At 42.3% G+C, this 25801-nt stretch overlaps 1 protein-coding gene across 5 annotated transcripts in view; it reads left to right on the forward strand.

The window, feature by feature from the left end:
• Mtm1 (myotubularin 1) overlaps positions 1-24492 on the forward strand; it is a 135045-nt gene extending 110553 nt beyond the window's left edge. For 4 of the 5 annotated variants that reach the window (XM_029561809.1, XM_008829478.3, XM_029561808.1 and 1 more), the window contains 5 exons: positions 3623-3829; positions 6642-6734; positions 7378-7491; positions 11934-12110; positions 22800-24492. In XM_029561809.1, coding sequence (XP_029417669.1) covers positions 3623-3829; positions 6642-6734; positions 7378-7491; positions 11934-12110; positions 22800-22967 — 759 coding nt within the window. In that variant the 3' untranslated portion in view covers positions 22968-24492. The remainder of the gene's footprint in view (positions 1-3622; positions 3830-6641; positions 6735-7377; positions 7492-11933; positions 12111-22799) is intronic. The other variant, XM_008829479.3, reaches the window with a different exon arrangement.
• Positions 24493-25801: the final 1309 nt, after the last annotated feature.

Genomic DNA, 25801 nt, shown 5'->3' on the forward strand with positions numbered 1-25801 from the left:
TAGTGAGGGAGGATACAGAGCAATGAAAAACTGTGAGGAGGCTGTGGAGTCCAATTGGGCACATGTAACATTATCCATGTCAGAGCTTCTCACATATAAATTAGATCGCAGGAATTTAGGGCAGTTTGAACTAGGCCTTGAAGACTGGATGCAGTCTTGGGGTGTGCTCCCTCTGAGCTCTAGGTAAGAACCTCCTTTTAGTCTCTTCCCAATTCTCACGGCCACTAACATTTCTTGGTTTGTTCCTGTATCACTCTCACCTCTACCTCTGTGCTCACATTCTCTTCTATTCTGTATATGCGAAATCTCCTTCTGCCTCCCTCTTAGCAGGATTTATATAATTTAGGGCCTATGTGGATGATCAAAAATAATCTCCTCATCTCAAAATCCTTAACTTGGTCATGTCTATAAAGCCCTTGTTTCCATGTAAGGTTGTGTTCCTAGGTACCGGCTGTTAGAACTTGGGCATCTTTGATGAACACTTGTCAGTCTCCTCCTTCAAGTGTCAGAACTGCTGGCAGCAATGTGGCATGGCTGCCACTAGCCTGCACTGTGCTCAGCCAGTCTTACTACTCCGTGCAGGAAAGCAGCAAGAGCTGTGCATTCACACAGCAGCCTTATGTGCCTCCTCGATCCTCCTACCCTGCTAGAGCCCACACACGATAGAAGGCCGTACAGTGTCTGGAGCTCACACTCCCCCTTTGTCCCTTTTCAGTCACTCTTCCCATAGGGTTCTCCCTCCTGGTTTAAGAAGATGGACAGCAATCCAACAGCTAGTCTTCATCCAACACTATCTTAAGTTTCATGGAGATGATCTTTTAGCACAAAATGAGCAGCTGGAGGTACCATTTGTTCCTCAGCTTTCATCACAGCAACCAGAGGCTGCATGGTTGGCCCAAAGAGCAAGGTCTCTAAAGTGGTAGAGCAACATTTCAAATCCAGGTCTTTGGCTTCCAGAGCCGGTGCTCCAAACTGCTGCTTTCTTCTCCTCTGTCCCAAGTCTACCTCATTATTTATTTTCAATGATCCAGTTTTAGAAATCAGATTTAGTTTCATTAAATAATTACAGTTGTTCAAAGTCAGAGTGATTGTGGGAATTCATACTTAATTGACAAACATCTGATATGTCTAAAATAATTGCCTGTGATTGAATCCCCTTTCTATTGTGAGAGAAGTGTCTGGGGTGAGGGTTGCACTCTGCAAATTGTGCTGGAAATCCAAACTCAAGAAGTTGGGTTTGAGTGAGCTCTAGGATGTTAGTATAGCTTCTCCACACAAGTCCCTTAAGTTAAACAAACAGGTTTGCACGCAGAATACTTTACATGCTTGAAGCTGGTTCAGGAGCAATGACTCGTGCACAAGTACGTGACGGCCTGTCATCCCAAGGTCCCCTAACCTTTCTTTCTTTCTTAGCACTCCTTTGCCCACTTCTCTCTTCAGTGTTCATGTAAAGGTATTAAACTTTCATATTTTCTGCATGTGAAATGGCCTGCGTAATCTGAATATTCTTTAAATTAGTTTCAATAGATGCTTTCAGTTTTCTTGAATTAGTTAAAATGTCTACAATGTATTTTTACTGTGGTGTTAGAATTTTGGGTGCTCCGTTGAATGCCTTTCAGAAAATAAACTCAAGGGGCCAACAAGAATCAGGTAAAGTGCTTGCTGTGCAAGCCTGATGAACTGAGTTCAGTCACCAAGACACATAAAGGTAGAAGGAAAGAACAGATTCCAGAAATTTGCCCTGTGACCTCCAGAAATGCTCTATGGAACGAATGCCCACATACATATATCATGCACACACATTCAATAATAACACCTTTTTAAAAACTCAAAATGATAAAATATATGCAGATAGTTGATACGCATTTGAAAAGATGAACCCTCATACAGACTAGCAAGAATGTGAGATGGTACAGCCGCTCTTTAACTTTGTTTCTGCACTTGCCACTCTTGGAGAAGAGCCTGGGTTCAGTTCCCATCACCCACATAGCTGCTAACAATCATCTGGGTATCACAGTTCCTGGAAATCTGATGCCCTCTTCTGGCCTCTGTGGGCCATTGCACACAAATAGTGCACTTATATGCAGGCAAAACACTGAAATACATAAAATAAAAATAAATAAAATACTTTTCTTAAGAAAAGAGTTGGGTCGGGCATGATGGTGCATGTGTTTAATCCCAGCACTCAGGAGGCAGAGGCAGGCAGATCTCTGTGAGTTCAAGGCCAGCCTGGTCTACATAGTGAGTTCCAGGACAGCTGGGGCTACAGGGAGACCCTGTCTCAAAAAGACACAGAGAGAGAGAGAGAGAGAGAGAGAGAGAGAGAGAGAGAGAAGAGTTGGCATGTGGTACTTGGGAGGCAGAAGCAGGCAGATCTCTATGAATTCAAAGCCAAACTGGTGTACATAACGAGTTCCAGACCATCCAGTGCTATATAGTGAAACCCTCTCTCAAAAAAAATTTATTTCTTTGAAAATTAAGCGTACATTTGCAACATGATGCTACATGAAAGATGTGAAACATAGACAGACACAGACACAATAGTATAATTCCACAGATGCCAGATTTCCAAGAAAGCAAACCCTAGAGACAGGAAGCACATCAGCAGTTGGCAGAAGCTGAGGATGGAAACAACCTGACCTCAGATGGCATTACTTAGACTGGCAGGTGACTCTGTTCTACAGATGGATTGTAGTGATGGTTGCACAATTGTGTGAACTTGCTAAATCTTGTCAACTGCCACTTACTGGTGATAATTTCTATGGTTTGTAAAGAATACCTCTGTAAGTACTGGAATTGTGAAAAATGCATCATAGCAATAATTCATATATATAAATTTAGTGGTACTTCTAAGATTCAAATTTTTACCACTATTTATCTTTGGGGAAAATATCTGTACATGAACCAAATAAATGATCGTGTTTTGTCAATATTCAAACATGATTTTTTTCTAATATAGCCCCAGTTATGAGTTGGCTAGTGCCCCCCCCATTCATATGTTAGAGTCCTGATGCTCCAGTGTGCCAGAATGACCTTATATTGAAATTATGTTTCCACAAGTGTAATGAATTAAGATGAGGCTCAGGAAATAAGCCCTTACTTTGATATAACTGATGTCCATGTAAACAGGGAAAATGTGGGCACAGAGACAAGCATACAGGGAGGATGCCATATGAGGATGAAAGGTACTCTACTGCAAGCCAAGAAAGTGTCTAATGGCAAGAGAAGGGCTTGTAATGGGCTCCTTCAGTGGCTAGTGAGGGCCCTACCAACAACATTATATTGGGTTTCCAGCCCCTAGAACTAGGAGCCACTATTCTGTCCTATCAGTCACCAAGTTTGTGGGACTTTGTTACAATGACCCTAGCACATTCTTAAGTCACATCTATGAACATATGGTCAAAATGCAGTTGACTTTTGTTTATTTAACATCTTGACACATCCAAAAGTGGTCCCTGCAGACAAAGGGAACGGAGTCTTGCAGTTCCTTGTGTTCTAGTTCCCTTCCTCTGTTCTTCAAACTTAAAGCAGGACTTGGGCTACAGTAAGTGAAGGTGGATGGTACTTTCACATCCAAGCAGCATCAGTACTCCCTGCTTACTTGTGTGTTTCTTTCTGCCAGCTTGTTCTGACAGGAGCCATTCAAGTTGCAGACAAAGTTTCTTCAGGGAAGAGCTCGGTTCTTGTGCACTGCAGTGACGGATGGGACAGGACTGCTCAGCTGACATCACTGGCCATGCTAATGCTGGACAGTTTCTACAGAAGTATCGAAGGCTTTGAAATATTGGTACAAAAAGAGTGGATAAGTTTTGGCCATAAATTTGCATCTGTAAGTAAACACTAAAGCATTCCTTTTAAAATCAGATGTCTGTCATTTGGGAGTTTGAAAAATTGGTTTCTATACTGTGTATTCAGTACTAACATAAATCCGTGGAGTGTCAACAAAAACTACTTTAGGTTTTCAAACGTGTGATGCCTTGGGTTGGTGAAAGTCTTTTTAAGACACACATTTATCCATCCATACTATTTACAGTTTAACTTGAAAGTAATGGAGTCAGATTAGAAATGTGTGACTTTGGGGCTGGAGAAATGACTCAGTGGTTAAGAGCACTGACTGCTCTTGCAGAGGACCTGGGTTCAATTCCCAGCACCCACATGGTGGCTAAGAACCATCCGTAACTCCAGTTCCAGGGAAGTCTGACACCTTCTTCTGACCTCCCTGGTCATTGCACAACACGGGTGCACCTATCTACATGCAGGCAATACACTCATACTCAAAATAATAATAATAATAATAATAATAATAATAATAACAACAAATTAATAAAAAATAAATAATAAAATATAATAATAAATAAAAAATAAAAATAAATGTGTGAATTGGGGGCTGGAGACATGGCTCAATGGTTAAGAACACTAGCTGTTCTTGCAGAGGACTTGGGTACAGTTTCCTGCACCCACATGGTGACTAACAACTGTTTGTAACTCCAGTCCCAGGGGAATCTGACACTGACACCCTCTTCTGACCTCTGCGGGTATTGCACCACACGAGTGCCCTTACATATGTGCAAGGAATGTACTCATACACATACAATAAAAATAATAAAATATTTTTTAAAAAAGAAATGTGTGAATTGAACGTACGTGTGCTTGGACCTACCTATAATCTCAGCACTTGGGAGGCTGAGACAGGAAGATTGCAGCGAGTTCTAGCCAAGGCTACATAATGAGTTCCAGGCCAGCCTGGACTACAAAGCAAGACTTTGTCTCAGGAAATGAAAAAGGAAAGAAATCTTTAAATGAAAATTTCACAAAAGAAAGTAGGATGACAGTTGTCTCTGAGGTAATATTACAGCTGTCAGGGATAAATGTAGTGGTAGATTTTTATTTGAGGTTTCCTCTTGTTCTCTGTTATATATTTTTAAAAATATTTATTGATTCATTTTTGTATGAGTATATTGCCTGCACGTGTGTAAATGCACCTGTGTCATATAATGCCCATAGAAGTCAGAAGAGGGCGTTGGATCCCCTGGAACTGGAGTTAAGAATGGTTGCTCACTGCCATGTGGATGCTGGGAACTGAACCCAGGTCTTCTGTAATAGAAGACAGCACTCTTAACTGCTGAGCCATCTCTCCAGACCAATACACAGTTTTTAAATCATCAAGAGACCATGCTACAATTCATCTGCTCAGTCTTCTTTCCAGATGTCCTTTGAATCAGCATTTTTTAATGATTGTCAATAAGAGGATCCATTGATCTTACTTCTGGAAATACTGTTTGGTCACCTTTTAGCCTCCATACAAATTTCACAAATGGTATGAATAAGGTTTTCAAGTGGAAGCACTCACTGTTTAGTAAATTAATGACTTGAGAGGGTTGTTTTGTCTTTAACTGAGGAAGAGCTTTCCATTGTAATAGCCATAGTTTGAGCATGGCTTCCATCCTTGAGACTTCAGGTTGCCCCTTCACTGAGAGAATGACTGTACCTGCAACTGTCTAGGACTTGTACAAAATTGCCCTTGTATGTAATAATTGTAAGACAGATAGATGATGATGCTTTGCTTGTTTTCATTTGCCAGTTTTCTTATGATTGTGTGTGTGTGTGTGTGTGTGTGTTTGTGTTTGCAGCAGATGTGTACAGGTGCACATGTGGGGGTACATGTGTATACATGTACATGTGTAGGCCAAAGGTCAGCCTTAGGTGTCACTGCTCAGGAGTGGTCCTCTTTGCTTTGCTTTTCCATTTTTATTTATTTTTAATATTTTGTGTATGTATGTTTTGCCTGCATGTATGTAAGTATACCATGTGTGCCATGCCTGAAGAATCCAGAAGAGGGCATCATATCCTCTGGAACTGTAGTTATAGGTGGTTATTGGCTACCATATGGATACTAGGAAGCAAATCTGCCTCCTCTGGAAGGATAACCAGTGCTCTTACCCACTGAGCCAAGTCTCCAGCCCCCACCTTTTGAGATAGGGTCTCTCACTGGGACACAGGGCTGTTTGCTTCAGGTAGGCTGACTAGCCAGTGAGTCCCAAAGATCCTCCTGTCTCTACCACCCTGGCTGTGGGATTGCAGACCCGTGCTACCATGCCAGTCTTATTTGCCACGAGTTCTGGGATTGAACTCACCTCTACATGCTTGTATGGCAACCACTTTATTGACTGGGTATCACTCCAGCCTCTCTCACTGAATTTCCATTATTCAGACAGCAAGATGACTCAGCAGGTAAAGGTATCCCCTGCCAGGCCTGATGACATGAGCTCAGTTCCATTTGCTTGAAGGAGAGAACCATTTCCCACAAGTTGTCCCTTGACCTACACACGCATGCTTGCTCTCTCTCTCTCTCTCTCTCTCTCTCTCTCTCTCTCTCTCTCTCTGTCTCTCTCTCTGTCTCTCATATATTCTCATACACACACTCATATGCACACACAAATAAATTTAATTTTTTTAAATTGCCATTACTATGAAACCATCTGTTATTTCTCTGTATTTCCATGGAAACGTATACAATTTACTTTCTGAGACACTTGGCATTTAAAAAGCAGGTTGCTGAGTTGTATTGTGACATTTTGTAAGTTATATGCTTTCTCTGTTTTGTACCCATGAATTAAATTATCTTTATCAATTCATTTCAGAGAATAGGTCATGGTGATAAAAACCATGCCGATGCTGATCGATCTCCTATTTTTCTCCAGTTTATTGACTGTGTGTGGCAGATGTCGAAACAGGTAAGGAAACATGGGATGAAAGTATGGCTCCATGGTTAAATAATGTCTCTAACATCTAAGCTTAGCCTCCAAAATAATGCAGGGCAGAAATAAAGATAAAACAAGACTTAGCATGGGTGAAAAAGGAATCCCAGTGATTGGTACATTTTTTTTTAATCACTGCTGCTCTTTATGTCTGGAATCCTCCATCCTACAGTTTACACTTTACATTCTCTTCTGTGGTGTTTCTGTGTGAGCATATCTGCCAGCTCACAATGCTTTAAAAAAGTAAACTGTTCTATATGACCGGGAGACCTCAGAAAACAGGCCTATTGATCACTTTTTCCTCTTTATTCCTTGACTTGACCCTTATTTAAGTGTCTCAGACCTATGTGAGGTGCAAAATATAAGCTGTGGGGTACGTGTGGATGGCAGCCTCTGCAGTGTTCACTCACTCCATCATCTATATGTGCAGCTTCATTAGCCACAATGTCTATGTTTGTGTATTTTTAAAGTCAAAGTGAACAGTAATACACCATAAATTCTTACTTTGACAGCCCCCAAAATAGTCTCCTATGAACCATGCCCTGCCATGCATTTTTGAGTTCCATGAGAGACTAGATTGAATTTTTCATTCTTTTCTCACTGATTTGTTTTTGTCTAGTTTCCCACAGCTTTTGAATTCAATGAGCATTTTCTGATTACCATCTTGGATCACCTGTATAGTTGCCGATTTGGAACTTTCTTATTTAACTGTGAGTCAGCCCGGGAAAGACAGGTGAGTAAAATAAGACAAAAACAAAAGAAAACAAAAAACCAAAAGAAGCCCACTACTGCTCTTTCTAAAGGTTTGCTGAAGTGACTCTAGTCTGCTCAACAGTAAGAAGGCTCTTAGAGCTTCGTTTTGCCCTTAAGGAACAGGAATGATTTTAAAACATGCAAGTGCTCCGTTGTAAAGCTCCACTAAAAAGGTCTTTAGAAGGAATTCTCAACTCTGCCAGCGGAAGAGAAGAGAAGGCAAAAACCTCCTTAGAATAACACCCAAGTCTCCTTCCTCCATCCCTCTCTGGACCTAAGGACTCTGGCAGCTTTTCCTTTTGACAGGGCAACAACCCTGGCTCACTCTGAGTGTTCTGGAACAATGTTCTTGCCAACAAGGTAGGAACACAAAAGAACTATTTCTGTTGACAACGATGAAGAGAAATGGAATGCTCATAAATGAAAAATGCACATTCGCTGCTGAAGTTTTACCTCGGTTGTATTTTCAGGAGAACTGAACAAAGAAGTCAGATGTGATAGCTCATGCCTCTAATCCCAGTAGTCAGGAGGCTAAGGCAGGAGGATCATGAGTTTTGAGGCTAGCTGGGTTACATGGTGACTTCTGGGCTAGGCTGGCCCACACGGTAAGAGCCTGTCTTAAAACCAAAAATGCAAGCACAGTAATGTATAGTCCAAAAATAAATTCAGGCAATATATATATAACGCATATATGAAACATTATTAGATTTCATATTTTGACTTGGATACCACCCTAAGAGATTTTGGTATGTATAGGCATATATTTCCAAATCAGAGAAAAAAGTCCTAAATCCAAAGCATTTCTGGTCCCAAGAATTTTATATATAAGATACTGATGCTATATTTTCAAAGAAACAGAAATGGGGAAAACTTATGATTCTTCAGTAGTAAAATTATATTGATAATTTTTTAAGGAAAGTGCTTCAAACCAGCTTTCTGTAGCTACCAAACTGACACCTAAATATGAAGGTGGAACAAAGATCCTTTCAGAGACAAACACAACATCAAGAATGACCTAACTCAGAGGTTGAGGGGATGGCTCAGGCAGCAGAACGCTCACTGCGCAGCTGAGGACCTGAATTTGATCTCCAGCATGCATGTAAAAGCTGAGTACAGTGCTGTACATTTGTAATTCCTGCACTGGGAATCCCCAGAGCTAACTGGCCAGCCAGTCTAGCCCAGTTGGTGAGCCCTAGGCCAATGAGGTTGACGATGCTTCTGAGGATCACACCCAAGGTTGTTGTCTGACCTCCACACACACAGACACACATGCATGTGTATCTGCACACACAAACACCCTCATGAAAAATGGCCCACTTTTCCCACCATACCCTTCTTCAGAAGTGGCTGAAGTATGCACTCCATGAAAGAGGGAAGACTGCACACAATTCCCAGGCGAGAGCTCCAGCACCGAGTAAGGAGGAAAAGAGATCGTAGATGAGAGCTGGGCACAGGACACAGGAACAGCTGGAGTAGGTTGAGTTCCTCGCAGTGACATTGGGGTCGTCTGATATGCTTGAGATTCTTGAAGACACATTGACAAGAGCTTGGGGTTAAGTTAGTAAATGCCAAGAAAAGTAAACAGACAGTTGTGGAATCAAGAGAAAATAAATGAATACAGGAAGAGGAAAGCAATCACAGGACAGAGACGGCATAGCACAGCTGTAAATAGCATGTGCTTAGTCATCAGAATCGAGCAGCTAGAGCTGAGCTAATCAGAGCCTCTCTGTAGATTGGGGATATGTAGCAAAAAATAGAAAAGCTCTGTGTGTGGCAGGAAGGGAGAAAGAAAGACATTCTTATTGTGATAGTGCCAGTAGTTAATGCCTACAACTGGGTAGCTGTGGGGTAGCAATGAAAGCATGCTTTTGGGGGACTGGAGATAAGTACCAAATAAATGTATTACAACTACGAATTGCTTTAAGGCATTATGGAAAACAGTATATGGATTCCTGAAGAGAACTACCCTATGACCCAACAATCCCACAGCTGATTTGGTATCTGAAGTCACTCGCGGCCAGGCCTGGTGAGTCAGGCCTGTAATCACAGCTGCTCTGGAGACTGAAGCGGGGAAGATCATAAGTTCAAAGCCTGCCTGGTCTGCAGAGCAAGATGAAGGCCAACCTGATGTCTTAATGAGACCTTGTGTCAGAACTTAAGAACAATCAGGAGCCTGAGAGGTGGCTCAGTAGTTGCTAGGCAAGCCTGGTGACCTGAGTGAGCCTCAGAACCAAGATCACAAAGTTGTCCTCTGACTTCTACGGTGTGTGCATGCCTACACTCACACATTACACACAATAGATACATTTTTAATTGTAAAAGCAAAATAAAAATTAAAAATGAGCTGGATATAGACCTTAGTAGTAGAGCACTTGGAGGCTGTAAGTCAGTATGTTCACAGCAGCACTGTTCATAGCAGTCAAGATATGGAATGTAGAATCACCATAAATACCCATGGACAGATGAACAGAAATGAAAATGTGATATACTCCTTTGTTTATTGGGATATTATTCAGCCTAGATGAATAAAATTGTGCAATTTGAGCAACATAGTTGGAACTGGAGAACTAAAGGAAGTAAATCAGCCACAGAAAGACAACTGGATGATCTTATGTAGAGAATCCACACAGAAGTTGAACCTATAGGAATGGAGAGTTGGGTATTTAGCCAAGGAAAAGAGAAGGTAGTGGTCAAAAGAGGCACAGTTTCCACTGAAAGATGAGTGGCTGCCGGAGACCTGGGATGGTTTGAATGTGAAATGTACCCCCACAGGTTCATGTGTTGTAAACATTTGGTTCCCAGATGGTAGTGCTGTTTGGAGAGGTTGTGGAAGCTTTGAGAAGTGGGCCCTAGATGGAGGAAGTAGGTCACTGGGGGATGGACCCACCTTCTGGTGCACTCTGCTTTGCTGACAGCTGGCATGGTGTAACCGTCTCTTCACACTCCTGCTGCTGTAACGGACCATATCCCCACAGATGAACGAGAATAAAGCCTTCTTCCTTGAAGTTGCTTCTTGTCGGGTATTTGTTGTTGGCAACAAGAAAATAAACTACTACAAACCTAGTTTACAGCACCATAACTGTAGGTAATGATGCTGTACTTACTGTGTGCTTCAAGATGATTAAAAGGACAGATTTAAAGTGTTTAGACCACAAAAAGAAAAGAAGATAGCTATGTGGGGTGACCCATATGTTTGCTAACCTGATTGTTGTGACCATTTCCTATTTTATTTATGTAGCAGTATCCTGTTGGCTGGATGGGGTTCTGCTCACCTGTGGCTCTGGCTACTGAGATGGCTAAGGCAGGAGGACCTTTGATTCTGGGAACTTGTAGCCAGCCTGCATAACATGATGAGAGTCTGTATCAATCAGTCCTCAATCAATCAGTATTTTCAAAACTAAAAGTGAATCATAAAAATATGTTGTAAGCCTTAAATAGGTTGATTTATATTTGTCAGTCACTCCTTTAAAAAGCCGGAAAAAGTCTAAAGCTGCTTTTGTTTGAAACAAACCATCAAGCCATTTGACTTTTAAACTATGTACGGTATAAATGTAAAAACATAAAAGGTGCAACTAAGCACAATCCAGTATGGATTTTGGCAACAGGAAGATACAAATGACCTTTATAAGGTGGGTTCGAAGGAAGGTGAACGGTCCTGTCATTGTATGTCATTCACATTAACAAAATAACATGTTAAAATCAAGGTGTTTCTCCTTCCCATGCGATTTTCTTCTCAGTGTTTAGCGTTGGCTTCTTTCTCCTTTATTGAAGTCATTGCTGAAAAAGTTTCAAATTCTGACCTCGGTAATTTAATTTTTATAATTTTTATTTCCAAGCTTTGTAAAAATATGAGTAATAAGAAACCACAAGCATGTAAATGTTTTGTGGGAACATGGACACCAGTTCAAAACTGAAGACTTGGTGCAGGCAGTTATGTAGGTGGTTTCAAATATCTGGATGTTGGTATGATGCAGATTAAAAATCCCGATGAATGATTAAAATAACTGTCCAAATGTCTGCTGTCAAACAGCTTAAAATTCCATATTTCTCTCAAATTAGAAAAAAAATTGAAACTCAGTGGGATCTCCTAGTTTTTCTTTTCATGGAATTAGAAAGATTGTACCGCCCATTTGTCCCTAAATGTTTTGCCTAGCCAAGAATAGTCTTTGTAGGTCACTGAATTACATTTAATGGTGCAGCATCCTGCGCCCCCAACTTCCCACAGAAATAGTAGCTCTTAAGCTATGCAATTATCTATGCAAATATCAGTAAGTGGCTGCAAGCACTCGGTGGCCCACGATGCTTTTTGAGTTATTATGGAAGCTAATGTAAATGTGTCATTCAAGCTAATGCTGAACCATATTGCCACAAATGGTTTGTGAGTCTATATTCACCTAGCTTTTTTACTTTCTCTCTCTGTAGAAAGTTACAGAAAGAACAGTTTCTGTGTGGTCACTGATTAACAGCAATAAAGAAAAGTTCAAAAACCCCTTTTACACAAAAGAAATCAATCGAGTTTTATATCCTGTTGCCAGTATGCGCCACTTGGAATTGTGGGTGAATTATTACATTAGATGGAATCCCAGAATCAAGCAACAGGTAAGTGACTAAGTAGCTACAGCCCACCTTACAGATTGCTATTCGCTATGATAGCGTTTTGTTTTGTTTTTAGATGGAATCCCAGAATCAAGCAACAGGTAAGTGACTAAGTAGCTACAGCCCACCTTACAGATTGCTATTCGCTATGATAGCGTTTTGTTTTGTTTTGCTTTTTAACATTTTGAAGAAAAACACAATAATTAAAGAAATACTTGCTTTTAAACACAACCCTAATTTAAAATTGTTTTGAATTGCTAAACTGTGTTTTGAAGTTAAACTTAAATTCCTCTGCCAGAGTGAGTGCTGTAATTTTTAACTGTAATGTAAGCTGATTTAAAGCTCTAGAAAGTTTCTAAGTTTTCATCATTTAAAGTACTTCACACGAGATATACACAACATTTGAAAGCTCTCCTCATAATCACCTAGCGGTAGGAGGTGGAGGTAGGATCAGAAGTTCAAAGACAGCTTCTGCTACATAGTGAATTTGAGGCCAACCTGGGATACATAAAACCCTGTCTCAAAAAAACTTCTCTGCATTGACTAAACTTAAGTGATTTTTTCAAGGTGAGAAAACATCTTCTACCCTCTGGTTAAGATGTATGTGCCAGGTGAGCTGGCATCAGTGGACTTTTTACTGAATAGCTCTATATGTAAAATAAAGATTCCAGATCTGCCAGTGTATATATAGTAAGTTTCTCTGTTCATTTACCAGTCATCTATGGAAACACATTTTTGAAGTGAAAATCCCCAGTTAAGTAAAGATACAGGCTTTTCATTCTCTCACCTTTGCACCCAAATCAGAGGAAAACCCAGCCTATTTTTAAGAGCTCAGGGGCGAACTGCTGCCACACATTGATTTGCTGTGAGCCTTAGGAACTGTTTCCAGGGGTCTTGGTAAAAGCTTTGCTCATTTCTCTGTGGTTTGGGTGGTTGACTGCCTACTCACACGGCTCAGCCTTGTGCAAAACTCAGCTAGACTCCCACCAGCAATAGCCTGGCGTGGCAGGGATGAGGGCTGCTTTGGACCTCACTCGCTTCTCCACACAGGCCCTGGCCATGCACCAGCCTGTGCTCCTTCTCACTGGGGAATTTCCCATTTCAAACTCACACCCTTATTCCAAAGTCTCTGCTGCTTACATGAAAGGCTTGTGTAGTTTTGGTCACTGCTAAAATGTGTGTTCTGGAAAGTGACAGGTTCCAAAGCTTGAGAACTCTTGCTTATTTGCTTTGGAATTAGAGATGAGAAGCACTTTGGGGGAACTGGCTTAACAGCACCTCTGGCATTTACGATCAAGTAAAGATCATAGGGGTTTTCTCAGGCTTCTAACTGCTATTACAGAAGGCATATTCCTTTTCCAATTCAAAGAAACGGAAGCCAAGCACGGGAGCTCACAACTGACATTCCGGAACTTGGGAGGCAGATCTCAGATGAACAGTGTTTGTAAGCTCTTTGTGCATTTGTCCTGGCTTTTTCTCAGTCATTAGCTGTGAGAAGTGTTGACAGTTTCTAGACAGATTATACAACCACTTCTCATCCATTTGTACTTTGAGACATTCTTGAAGTTCAAGGAACTTTGAGCAATTCATTTTTGACTATGAAAAAATAATAGTGATTGTGTGACAAGTCATTTGGTTTGGGGCTTTTTTGCCTGAATTTTTTGTTTTATTTTGTTTTGCTGACAAGGCAGATTTGAAGGGACCTCACTGGAACATTTTATAAAGTGTTTATCCCTCCTATACTTTTAGGGTTTAGCAAATGGAACCCAGACAAACAGAAATACTCATTCTTTGGTAGAGCCTTTTACTTTCAGACAATTACTGCTCTATATTATGATCTGTTGGCATTTACTCAAAACAGAAAATTGTCTTCCATATGTATTTTACTGACTGTAGTGTTCCTACACAAATCAACGTCCCTGGGAACTTTGTATTTTCTTCTACAAAATACTGAGTGTTTCTGTGTGTCCTGCACTGAGAGAATACAAGGATTAGGAGGAGATAGTCTCTACCCACAAAACTCACCAGGCTGGCGGGGGCAGCCAGAAACAGAAGCTAATGATTGCAGTGCACAGGGATGAAGCTGATAATAGAAGTAAGATTAAGTACACGAGATGTTCTTAAAGATCTGCTTCTCTAGAACATTATCTCATAAGGAGATTAAAGTTAAATCACATAGGATTTTCTAAATTATATAATGTAAACTTGAAAGAATGAACTAACCACTTAAAAGTTAAATGATTAGTCACTCATGAGACCTGGAAAGCATGTAGCCAATTGCTGGCCACCTACTATACTCAAAACACAATGCTTTGCTAAGAGACAAAAGAATATACAGCCCAATAATGCATGCCTGACCTTGATGAAGGCAAGATAGTTTTTTAAATGACCAAAACAATTTTAGAGGAGACTGTTGAGGAAGAAACTTGCCCTACTACATACATATCAATAATGATGTAATCTAGACTGGTACAGGACTACACAAGACTGGGATAGTCTAGCTACATCCTGTTATAGAGTGGAAGAAACTCAGGAGACCCAGGCCCTCCCTGAGGATTTATAGGTTCTTCATAGTAGTTAGGACAAGGGACTCATGCCTAAACATTCAAAGGCTCTGAACATTATTAGCTGGGGGACCAGTCTCATGAGACCCCACCCCTCCCTGAGGATTGATAGGCAGTTAATAGGAGCTAGTGGGAGGGACTGTGAGGCCACATATCTACCTGAGGATTTATAGGCTTTTAACAGTAGCTAGGAGAAGGGTCTCATGAGACTCCCCCCCCCAGAGGATTGATAGGCGCTTAATAGTAGTGAGAACGAGAGACTGATGAAGCCCTGACCCTCCCTGGAGATTGTTAAGCACTTAGCAGTAGCTAGGGTGAGACTCTCATGGGCATTTATAGATACCTCACAGCAGTGAGGGGAGGGACTATTGAGCCCCTGCCTGAGCTTTTACAGGCTCCTAAGAGTAGCTGGGGGAGGAGTCTCATCAGGCTCCGCCCCTCCCTGAAGATTGACAGGCACTTAAATACCTAGTAGGAAGGACTGGTGAAGCCTCACATTTTGAAGAACATTAATAGGCTCTTAACAATAGCTACTAGGTGGGGTTCACAAGGCCCTACCCCTCTCCAAGCATTTATAGGCACTTGATGGTAGCTAGGAGGTGGGACACATGAGGCAGCACCTCTCCTTTAGGATTCATAGGCACTTAAGTGTAGCTAGAAGTGACTCATGAGGCCTAGTCACTGCTTTGGCATTTAGAGGCTGTTAACAAAACCTAGGGGACTGATCTCGTGAGACCCAGACCCTGAATACTGTTAGGCAGTTAACAGTACCTATGGGGGGACCTAATGAGGCCCTGCCCCTACCTGAAGTTTGATAGGCATTTAACTGTAGCTAGTGGCCCCACCCCTCTCTGAAGATTGATAGGCATTTGACAGTAGCTAGAGAGAGGGTCTCAGGAGGCCCCACCCCTCCATGGGAATTTAAATGCATTTTACATAGTCATGAAGTCCTGCACCTCCCTGAGCATTTATAGGCACTTTAATGTAGCAGGGGAGAGGGACTCAGGGGTCCATGACCTACCTGAACATTTCCAGGTACCTAACAGTAGCTAGAGGGCAGGACTGACGAGGCCAGTGCATGTTATGGCTCTTTTAAAAAAGATTTTGTTGTTGCCAGGCGTTGTGGCACACACCTTTAGTCCCATCACTCAGGAGGCAGAGGCAGGTGGATCTCTGTGAGTTCGAGGCTAGCCTGACCTACATAGCGAGTTCCAGGACAGCTAAGGCTACAGGGAGACCCTGTCTCAAAAGGACCAAAAAAAAAAAAAAACAAATAATTGTTCTGTTAATTATTTGTGTGAGTCTATTGCCTGCATGTGTATAAATGTACCTGTGTCATGCATGACCTCAGAGGTCAGAAGAGGGCATTGGATCCCCTGGAAATGGAGTTACAGACAGTTGTTAGCCACCATGTGAGCCCAATTGAACCCAGGAGATACGGCTCTTAACCACTGAGGCATCTCTCCAGGCCTGCATGTTGTGGCTCTTAATTGTGTCTGAGGACCTGTCTCATGAGACCCCATAACTCCCCAAGGATTGTTCGACACTTAATAGTAGCTAGTGGCATGGATTCTTGTGCTAGGAATCGAATCCAGGCCCTCTACAAGAGCAGCCAGTGCGCTTAACTGCTGAACCATCTCTCCAGCCCTGGATTTATGGACTCTTAACAGTACCAAGGGGACTGAACTCAGGAACATTTGCCCCTCCCTGAGCATTTAATGGTACTTGACAGCTAGGAGGAGCCTTCTCATGAGACTTTGCCCCTCCCACAGGATTGATAGGCACTTAACTGTAGCTAGTGGGAGGAACTGTAAGGACCTACCCATTCCCTGAAGGCTTATAGGTTCTTGACAGTAGCTAGGGGGAGGGACTCATGAGCATTTATAGACGCTTCACAGCAGCTAGGGGGAGGAACTAATGAGCCCCTGCACCTGGCAGAGCATTTATAGACTCCTAAGAATAGCTGGGGGATGGGTCTTATCAGGCCCCGCCCCTCCCTGAGGATTGTGATGAAGCCTTGTACCTCTATGAGCAACTTTTGGCTCTTAATAGTAGCTACAGTTAGGGACTGATGAGACCCCAAGCCTCAGTGAGAATTGATAGGCTCTGTACAGAATCCAGGGGGACAGACTCATGAGGTCTCACACTTCCTGGGTTTATGGGCTGTTAACAGAGCTAGGGGGCAGGGCTCGAGAGGCTCCTCCCCTCAGCATTTGTAGGCACTTGACAGCAGCTAGTGGGAGGAGCACATGAGGCTGCCCCTCTTCTTTAGGTACTTGTCGCTGTGGGCTCCATGTGTGGTGGAGCACACCTTTAATCTCAGCACTTGGGAGGCAGAGGCAGCCCTGGTATACATTGTGAGTTCCAGGCCAGCTGTGGTTACAGGGAGACCCTATTTCAAAAAACAAACAAGCAAAAAACAAAAGAGTAGCTAGGGCCAGTGACTCATGAGGCCCCATGCCTCCCTGAGCATTTATAGGCACTTGAGAGTAGGTAGGGAGAAAGACTGCTGAGTTCCAATGCCTGCCTCAGCATTTAAATGCTCTTGGCAGTACCTGGAGGCATGGATATCATGAAACTGCTGCCCACCCCCCTTTCCGGAGGATTGATAGGCACTTAACAGTAGCTAGGGGGAGCAAGTCATGAGGCCCCCTGACATCCATGGGAATTTCTAGGCACTTAACAGTAGCTAAGGGAAGAAAGTAGTCATGAAGCGCTGCCTCCTAAGCATTAGTAGGCACTTAATATTAACTAAGGAGAGGATTCATAAAGCCCAGTCTTCCCTGAGGGTTTCAAGGCTCCTGACAGTAGCTGGGAGAAGGGGCTCATGAGGCCTTGCCCCTCCCTGGGGGTTGATAGGCACTTAGCAGTAGCTACATGGAGGGACTGATGAGGCTTCACCTGGGGAGAGTCTCAGGAGGCCCCACCGCTCACTGAGAACTGACAGACACTTTACAGTAGCTAGGGGGAGGGACTGGTGAGCCAACCCAGATGAGGATTTGTAGGCACTTAATATAAACTAGGGCGAGGGACTCCTGAGGCCCTAGTGTCATTGAGGATCTATAGACAGTTAACAGTGGTTGGAGGAGGGGCACACGAGGCCGCACCTCTGCCAGTGGAGCTACTGGCAGTTAATGTCTGCTGGCATAGGGGGGACATTTCCTCAGGTGTAATGGCCACTGACAAGGCACCCATGTTCTTGTAAGCAGCCCTAAGGAAATTCATTGGGTCACCAGAAAAAAAATGGAAAGACACGAAAGTGGAAAGAAAAGAGTATTTTGGAAGAGAAAAGGCATCAGCAGAGTTGGAGGAGACAAGTATGATCAAAATACATTATGTATATATGTAAAATGTTCTAATGAAATTCATTGTTATGTATAAATAGCATATACTAATAAAATACATAAAAAGTATATGATCTAGGAACAGAGTAGCATAGATGTGGAGACTTGATGCAGTAAGAAGGAACATTATAACACCGTGGGAAAAGAATAGGCTGTTTATTCTGTAACTAGCAGTGAGATCTTAAACTTCCCAAGGCCAAACACAACAACTAAGTTTCCCCTTCAAGCTCTTTGTCCTGCTGTCATTTCCATTTCAGTTCAAGATGTCTCCATTGTTAGTTACTCTAGCCAGAAACCTAGAGTCAACTTTGATTCCTTTCTGTTTTGCATCAAACAAGCAGTGTGCCAAGATAAACTTTTGGGCTATCAGAATATATACAGCAGGCTGTGGGCATGTCTCTCACTAAAGCCCTTGCCATGCAAGCTTGAGGACCCAAGCTCTAAACTGCATTACTTAGAAAAACCAGCCATAGTGGTGCACATCTGTAACCTCAGAGCTCAGGAGGCCGAGTCAGGTAGATCCCTGGGTTTCACTGGCTGCCAGCTCGCTGTGTTTCAGAATGATGAGAGACATTGTCTCAAAGAAAGGTGGGTGGTGCCAAAAGAATGACACCCAAGAAGATTGTCTTCTGGCTTGCACACATGTGTACACATGTACACACACAGACATACACACACTCCCAGCAGTTCACAGTGTTCTCCTGCCACCACTTTAGGATGGACCACCTGAGGGCAGCACTTCTAGAAGCATTACTGAGGCTACCCTTGCTTCCTTGGAGTCTGTCCTCAGCAGTCCTGTAAAACAGACATCAGAGTCACCCCTTCTCCTTATTGCCCGGGGAGCTGCTCACTTGGCCCAGACTCAAAGATAGAGTCCTTACATTGGTTTCCGAGGACTTATGTGACTCCATCCCACCTCTTTTCATTATTCTTCGTCTCAGTGACTCTTCCTCACACACTGCTTCAACCTCATTAGCCTCTGCTCCTCCTTCACCCCCTCTCAAGCCTTTCCTCTAGTCACCTCTTTCTTTCATAAACCCAAATTAGACTGCCAGCAACAACCCACCTGGCTACTACTTTACCTTGCTGTATACTCCCCTAGTATTGATAACCTTCTAGCATGCTAAGGCATTGAGATTGCTGTTTATTGTTGGTCTGTCTCCCCCTGCTGGAAGACAGATAAACACATGGAGTTGGGCTTCCTTGATAATGAACACCTAGAACAGCAGCCAGCCCCCAGTTGAAGACAGAGAAAACTGAGCACAGAATATTGGTGAGCGGCACTGAGTGGGCTTTATTGGCTGCACCAAGCATTCCTGCCCTAATGCCACATACGCTTTTCTGAAAACATCACACTGCACTATCTCACTATAAAATATTTTCTTATACTTGCTGAGTGTAGGAAGACCAGGGTTAAGAGGGACTTCTGCAAACGTGTGGATCCTGACCAATCCAAGGGCTGTTGGAAGTAGCAATCCCATAGAGATGTGGAGGTGGACACATTGGCAGCTCTCCTTTCCACCTGATTCACTCAGCGTACAGTAGGTGGAATGCCCCCCCCCATAGATGCATGTATCTCCAGAGCTATGAATGTGACTATATTATTTACTTTTTGTGTTACTTTGGCAAAAATACCTGAACATAGGTTCATGGTGGTATACACCTTTAATCCCTCCCTGCACTTGGGAGGAAGAGGCAGGTAGATACTTGTGAAATTGAGGACAGCCTGATCTTTAGAGCAAGTTCCAGGACAGATGGGGTACAGGGAGACCCTCTCTTCAAAAAACAGACAAATACCTGAACACAAACAACTTAAGAAAGAAGTTTTCATTTTGATTCACAATTGAGGGTTTAGTCTGTTGCAGCAGGATACGCATGGCTGCAGGAGCTTCAGGTAGCTGGTCACAGAATCTGAAGGTCATGAGTTTGATCTTCACACAGGGCACCACAATGAGGCTTTTCTAAGCTGCCTCATTACAGTTCTGCCTGAATAAAGAAGCAGCCGATTCTGAGCGTTCAAGGCCAAGAGCCATCTGAACCGTGAGAACCTATTCTGGCAGGTGTCTCCTGGAACTCTGCCCCCAGCCGCAGGGGCTTTGCTCATTCTTTTAGTGAAAGAGTCTCTCCAGCATAAGATGGCAGAAATAGAAATCAGGACCCACCTTATCTTATCAGAGAATCTTGCCTTTTGGTCCCTAGGCATAGAATGTCTCACACACAGTTACAGACTTCTGATTGCTTCCAATGAGATAAGCATGATACTCTTGGTGCTTTGATATTTTAATCATGCACACTGCTATTCATTCACTGTCTTGGGTGGAGGGCAAGGTGGGCTCCTGAGGGAAGATGTTCAGGTACCTAGGTCACAAGAGGAGCAGGTGGCTCATTCAGGTTGTTTACATTATAAAGAGTAACTTTTTGGTGGTAAGGTTAGGTAAAAGTCCTTAGTCCAGGTTTGTTCATATTGTAAAAGTCATTCATACAAGGCGGGAGGCAGACAGAGAGAAATGCTGCTGGTCAGGTCTCTTTCTCCGTTTGATTCAATCCATGACCCTCAGCCCTTGGGATGCTCCTACCTGATTCAGGGTGGGTCCTCCCTCTTCAATCTGCTGAATCTTTCCCAAACACCTGCTGTATGTTTCCTAGTTGATTTCAAATGGAATCCAGTGACAGTACAGATTGGCCATTGAATGACCTTATTTAAGAAATAAGTATTTGTCATCATAATTAATTTTAGGATTGTAAAATGTGATATTCCATCCTACATTTACAGTTGGCCCTAAATCTAGTGATAAACATTCTCCTAAGATTAAGAGATTTTGAGACATGGGTACAGAGTGGAGAAACCCATGTAGGACAGATGCAGAGACCAGAGTGGTGTTCTCATGAGCCAAGTAATAGTAGGGTCCATGGGAGGGCAGATTAGTACAAGGAAAGACTCTTTCCTAGAGCCATCAGAGACTGTGTGGCCCTGACAACACTTTCCTTGACTGAGGGCCTTCTACTCTGCAGAAACAGGGAGAGTACATTTCTCTTTGAAACCACCAAATGTGGTGTTTATTTGTTAGGGCGGCCAGAAAGAAGCCAATACAGTGTTAGTCCTCTAGAGTCTTGGAGAGTGTGTGCTGCAAGCAGGGAGCGTTCTCTTCACTGCGTCATTTTCACAGTTCTACAAGCTACTACATGTGCTAAAGGAAGGCAGTTCTCTAGGCTCTGGATTCTCTTACTATTTTCTGTGTTTCTCAGGCTTTCTACAAAACCTGCCTCTTGATGGCTTTGGCATTAATTTCCTATGGAGCTCTTCTTTCATACATCTCGACCTGGGTAATGATTACCTAGGTATTTGATTATGTAGAAATTCATTGAAGTGAACATTTTAAGTTGAGAACACTCTGTGATTTATATCTCAGTACAAAAGTTTACAAAAATGAACCTGCTGGGGAGGATGCCATTATGCCGTTATGCCAACCAACATCAATCCCCTGTTCGCTGCTCAAAGAATCTGCAGTGAAACAGACTCACTTCATTCTCAGAACAGTGCCGAAAGGCCCATGCCAGGGTTTTGCCCATTTTACAGAAACGTCGATAGAGACATTCAGAAAGTTGGTACAGAGCTCAGAAGGAGCAATCCCAGAATTCGTACCCAGGCCAGAGGTTGTCAGAGCTGCTGCTCTCAGCCTACTGCTGATGGAAGTGGAGAGCTCATAGGAAGATGGTCTAGCAGAGCAGGGAAGGTGTAGAGTATCATGATATTCCTGGTATAGCCCTCAAGTTGGCAAAATGTCTTAAGCTCCCAGGTTCTGGTGAGAACATGCAGCAAGAAGATATGGCATCACTGGCAGGAGCACAAGGTGGCAACTCCACCTCAAGGACCATTTGGCAGCATATGGTAAAGTAGAAGAGACTGTACTCCTCACTGATCCCATGCTTAGGAAGATGCTTAGGTAGGCAGAAGTACGTGTGTATGAGAATACTCAGCAGACCTTTGTGTGTACTGTTAACAAGATCAGGAAATCGCTGAGTATCCTCAGCATGGGTGCGAATGAATTGACTGGTTTATGCCACGCATGGGACTGTAATAGTTACTTTCTGTTGCTGTGATAAAACGCTATGACCAAGGCAACTTAAGGAAGAGTTTATTTGAGCTTACGGTTCAGAGGAGGCATTGAGACAGAGGTGGCCACAGAAAGCAAGAGATCACATCTTCAAGCAGACACAGGGAGCAAACAGCAACTGGGAATCTGACAAGCCCACCCTCAGTGACGTACTTCCTCCAGCAAGGCCATACCTCCTAAAACCTCCCAAAACACTACCACCAACTGGGGACAAAATGTCTAAACACTTGGAGCCTATGCCGATATTCTCATTCAGACCACCACAGGGACTTAGCATGGACAGAATTTCAGTGGTGTCAGTTACATACATCTTAACAGAATATAAAGTAATGCACTCTGTATTTTGTTTCCGGATACTGATTTACAGGAAGTGTCACAAGTCTGCACAGGAAGCAAAGTCTCATGCCAGCTGAAAGGAGTTATCCTTCAGAGTAAAAGTGGGCAGTGGGCCTGGGGATGGGCAACCAAGGAGTCTGAAGCTATGTCTAGGCTGATAAATGCTTGAGGCGAATTTTCGGGCTGGTCGTTTTCCTCTGTGTCAGTGGTGTACTTTGTAAGGAAAGTACAAGTGTTTCTTAATTCTTGCTGAAGTGTCTTAATCTGAAGGTAGTGGCTGAGTCCTTGTGATGTGACTGGCATAAAACATAACTTGTGTCTGATTCTTTGCAGCAGCCCAATCCAGTGGAACAACGTTACATGGAGCTCTTGGCCTTGCGTGATGATTATATAAAGAGGCTTGAGGAATTGCAGCTCGCCAACTCTGCCAAGCTTTCTGATCCCCCCACTTCGCCTTCCAGTCCTTCACAGATGATGCCTCATGTGCAAACTCACTTCTGAAGGGATCTCTGGCACTGTGTTTGAGCTCTGGATAAATTAAATAGTTGACTTTCATTTGGGGCATCTATACAAAGTAGATTTAAAATATCCGCCTCCACTTAGAAACTGAACTAACATTATCTTAGACTCTTGAATATGTGCCTTCTATAATACATATTGTAAAAAATATATAGTGTCTGTATGGCAATCAGAAGAAAGGAGTCAAGAAGAGGCTCTGGAAAATCCTGACACCTTTTTAAAAAGCACTTTTGGGAAGATAAAATTTAATTTACCTCTATAGAGATGCTACGTATATAGTATGTATTTTGTGGGCTTAATTGAAACATTATTTTAAATCCAAGGGGGAAATGTATTTGTAAAATGGATTTTCCTCCAGCTGCTTATAACAGTTGCTTTGGATTATCTAAAATGGATCCAAATGTGAAAGATGGTATTACTGCCAAAACCAAATTGCACTCAGCTTCCTCAGTGTAATCCAAGAGCAAGGCTTTTAAATAATTGCCAACTTTTATACCATCGTAAGTGGTAAAGTAAGGAAAAAGAACTGTTTAGATGAGCATTTCATTATTTTGAAATTTTGAAAATAAAAGGTTCTCTCATCACTATCAAGAGAAGCATATTTTGTATTAAATTGATAGGCCCTGTTAAATGTGGTTTGATTTTCTCCTTCACTTTGCCAGTTCTACTTTCTGAATTCTTCCATGAGCTTGTCTAACACTCTGAATTGTATTCAGGTGTGGCGAAACCCACATGTAGCACTGTGTAAGGGTGCCGGGTGCATTCTGCTGCTTAGGTAAATGTTTTCGGAAACATGGCTCTTGTCAGTGTAGCTTGTCTGCCAAACTGTATGCTTCACCGTCTTGGATGTATGACCTGTGGCTAGTGTATCCCTCTTTGAAATAATGCCCCAGGTGTACATTTTTTGAGCGTATTCTTAAAAGTATTCTGTTTATGTATCAGCTTAAATGGTGTTGGGTTTCCCTTCCCTACAAGCGTTCATAAAAACTGGTTCTACAGATTTTTACTTGAAGTACTGGGCAGTTTGCTTTTTCAGATTTTTTGCTGTTATTTCATTTTGTTTTATAGTATGAAGTGAAATTCTAAATGCATAGTTCTATTTGATACCTGAACTAATTCATTTAGTAAGTATATTTGTAAAAACTAAAGCTAGAGTTAAAGCAATTGATGTTTTACAATGATTTGTAAAGGACTATTTATAGCTAATATGTTTTGTTTTCAATGAATTAAGAGAGATTAAATATATCTTTGTAAATTATTTCATGTAATAGCTTAATTGGTCTACCAAATAAGACATCTCAAATATAGTAATATACTGTATGGATTTTGTAAGTATAAAAAATTTTATTAGAAATTCTTTCACTATTTGTAAACACTGTAAATATTTCATAAATTAACAAAGTGTCACTCCATAAAAAGAAAAAAAGCTGATACTAATAGCTCAAAGATTTTGTGAAATTCCTTGAGAACGTTTCCATGGCAATAAAGATTAAAGACCTGCTGTGATAAATCCATGAACTCAAGCCCAGCGCTGTCTCCAGAGCAATGGCGATGTGTGCGATGTGCATGCTGCCATCCTCCTTGCTGAGTTTCTTTCCCTGGATCTACTTCATGTGCTCCTTATGTTAGCATCCTTTGTTTTCCTTTGATTTTATTGTTATTGTTGTTTGACACAGAGTCTCATGTAGCCCAGGCTGGCCTCCAACTCACTGTGTCTCCAAAGCAGGCCTTGAATTCCTGATCTTCCTGATGCCACCTCAAGTTTTGCCATTACAGTCACACTACCGCACCCCGCTTATTTCCATGTTTGACTCATAAATGGCCAGCATATCCATTGATACACCTGGCGACATTTAGGAAAATGCACATTTATGCAAGCTCACCTCAGATGTATACCTGAACCAGAGGGCAGGAAACATTTTCTCACCTTGACAAGGTCACCCAACTCCACTGAGTGCAAAGAGCTGTTTTGTTTTGTGTTTTGTTTTTTTTTTTTTGAGATACAATCTCATCATGTAGCCCAGGCTAGCTACAACGTAGCTGAGGATAACCTTGAACTCTGATTCTTCTGACTACTTCTTGAGTGCTGGGATTACAGGCATGTACCACTACATCCAGTTGATGCAGTGCTGGAGATCAAATCCAGAGCTCTGCCACATCCACAGCAAGCAGAGAACTTTCTAACATTATGTCGTGCATACTCAGTATGAAGACAATCAATTTACATCACAGTTAAAATTAAAGCTTTAGAATGGAAAAATCCAGAATTCTAATGTACAATATGAGAACTATAGTTGTTAATAACATATTGTGGGAATTTTACTCAGTAGATTTAAGGTGTATTGTGGATGATTGTGGTATGCAGAAAACATGTGTCTCCTTGAAGATACCCCATTCCCCAGAACCTGTAAACATGTGAGGTTACCTAACAGTGGGGAATAGGATTACAAGGGACAGAATGTCACGTTTGTTTTGTTTGGATCTAAAATGTAGAGGGGGCCTTTGGGAGGCGCTAGGATCATGAGGGTTCTTACCTCCTCAATGAGTTACAGATTCATAGCTGTAAGATTAGCTACTACGGTAGGAAGTGGCGTCAACTTTAGGAGATGGCGAAATAGGACACAGCCTTCAAAGGTTACATTTTTCCCTTCTCTATGGTTCTATCCTCTGTCCTCCTCCCTTCTCCTTTCCTCTCCCACTTTCTCTCTCTCCTTTCTGGCTGCCATGTGAATACTCATTCGCCATCATGAGTTTTTACTTTACCATAGGTCCGGAAACCCTGGAGCCAAGTGCACATGGATTGAAAGATCAACCAA

This window comes from Nannospalax galili, unplaced genomic scaffold, assembly GCF_000622305.1.
Source record: "Nannospalax galili isolate Female #2095 unplaced genomic scaffold, S.galili_v1.0 scaffold513, whole genome shotgun sequence".
Taxonomy (NCBI): domain Eukaryota; kingdom Metazoa; phylum Chordata; class Mammalia; order Rodentia; family Spalacidae; genus Nannospalax; species Nannospalax galili.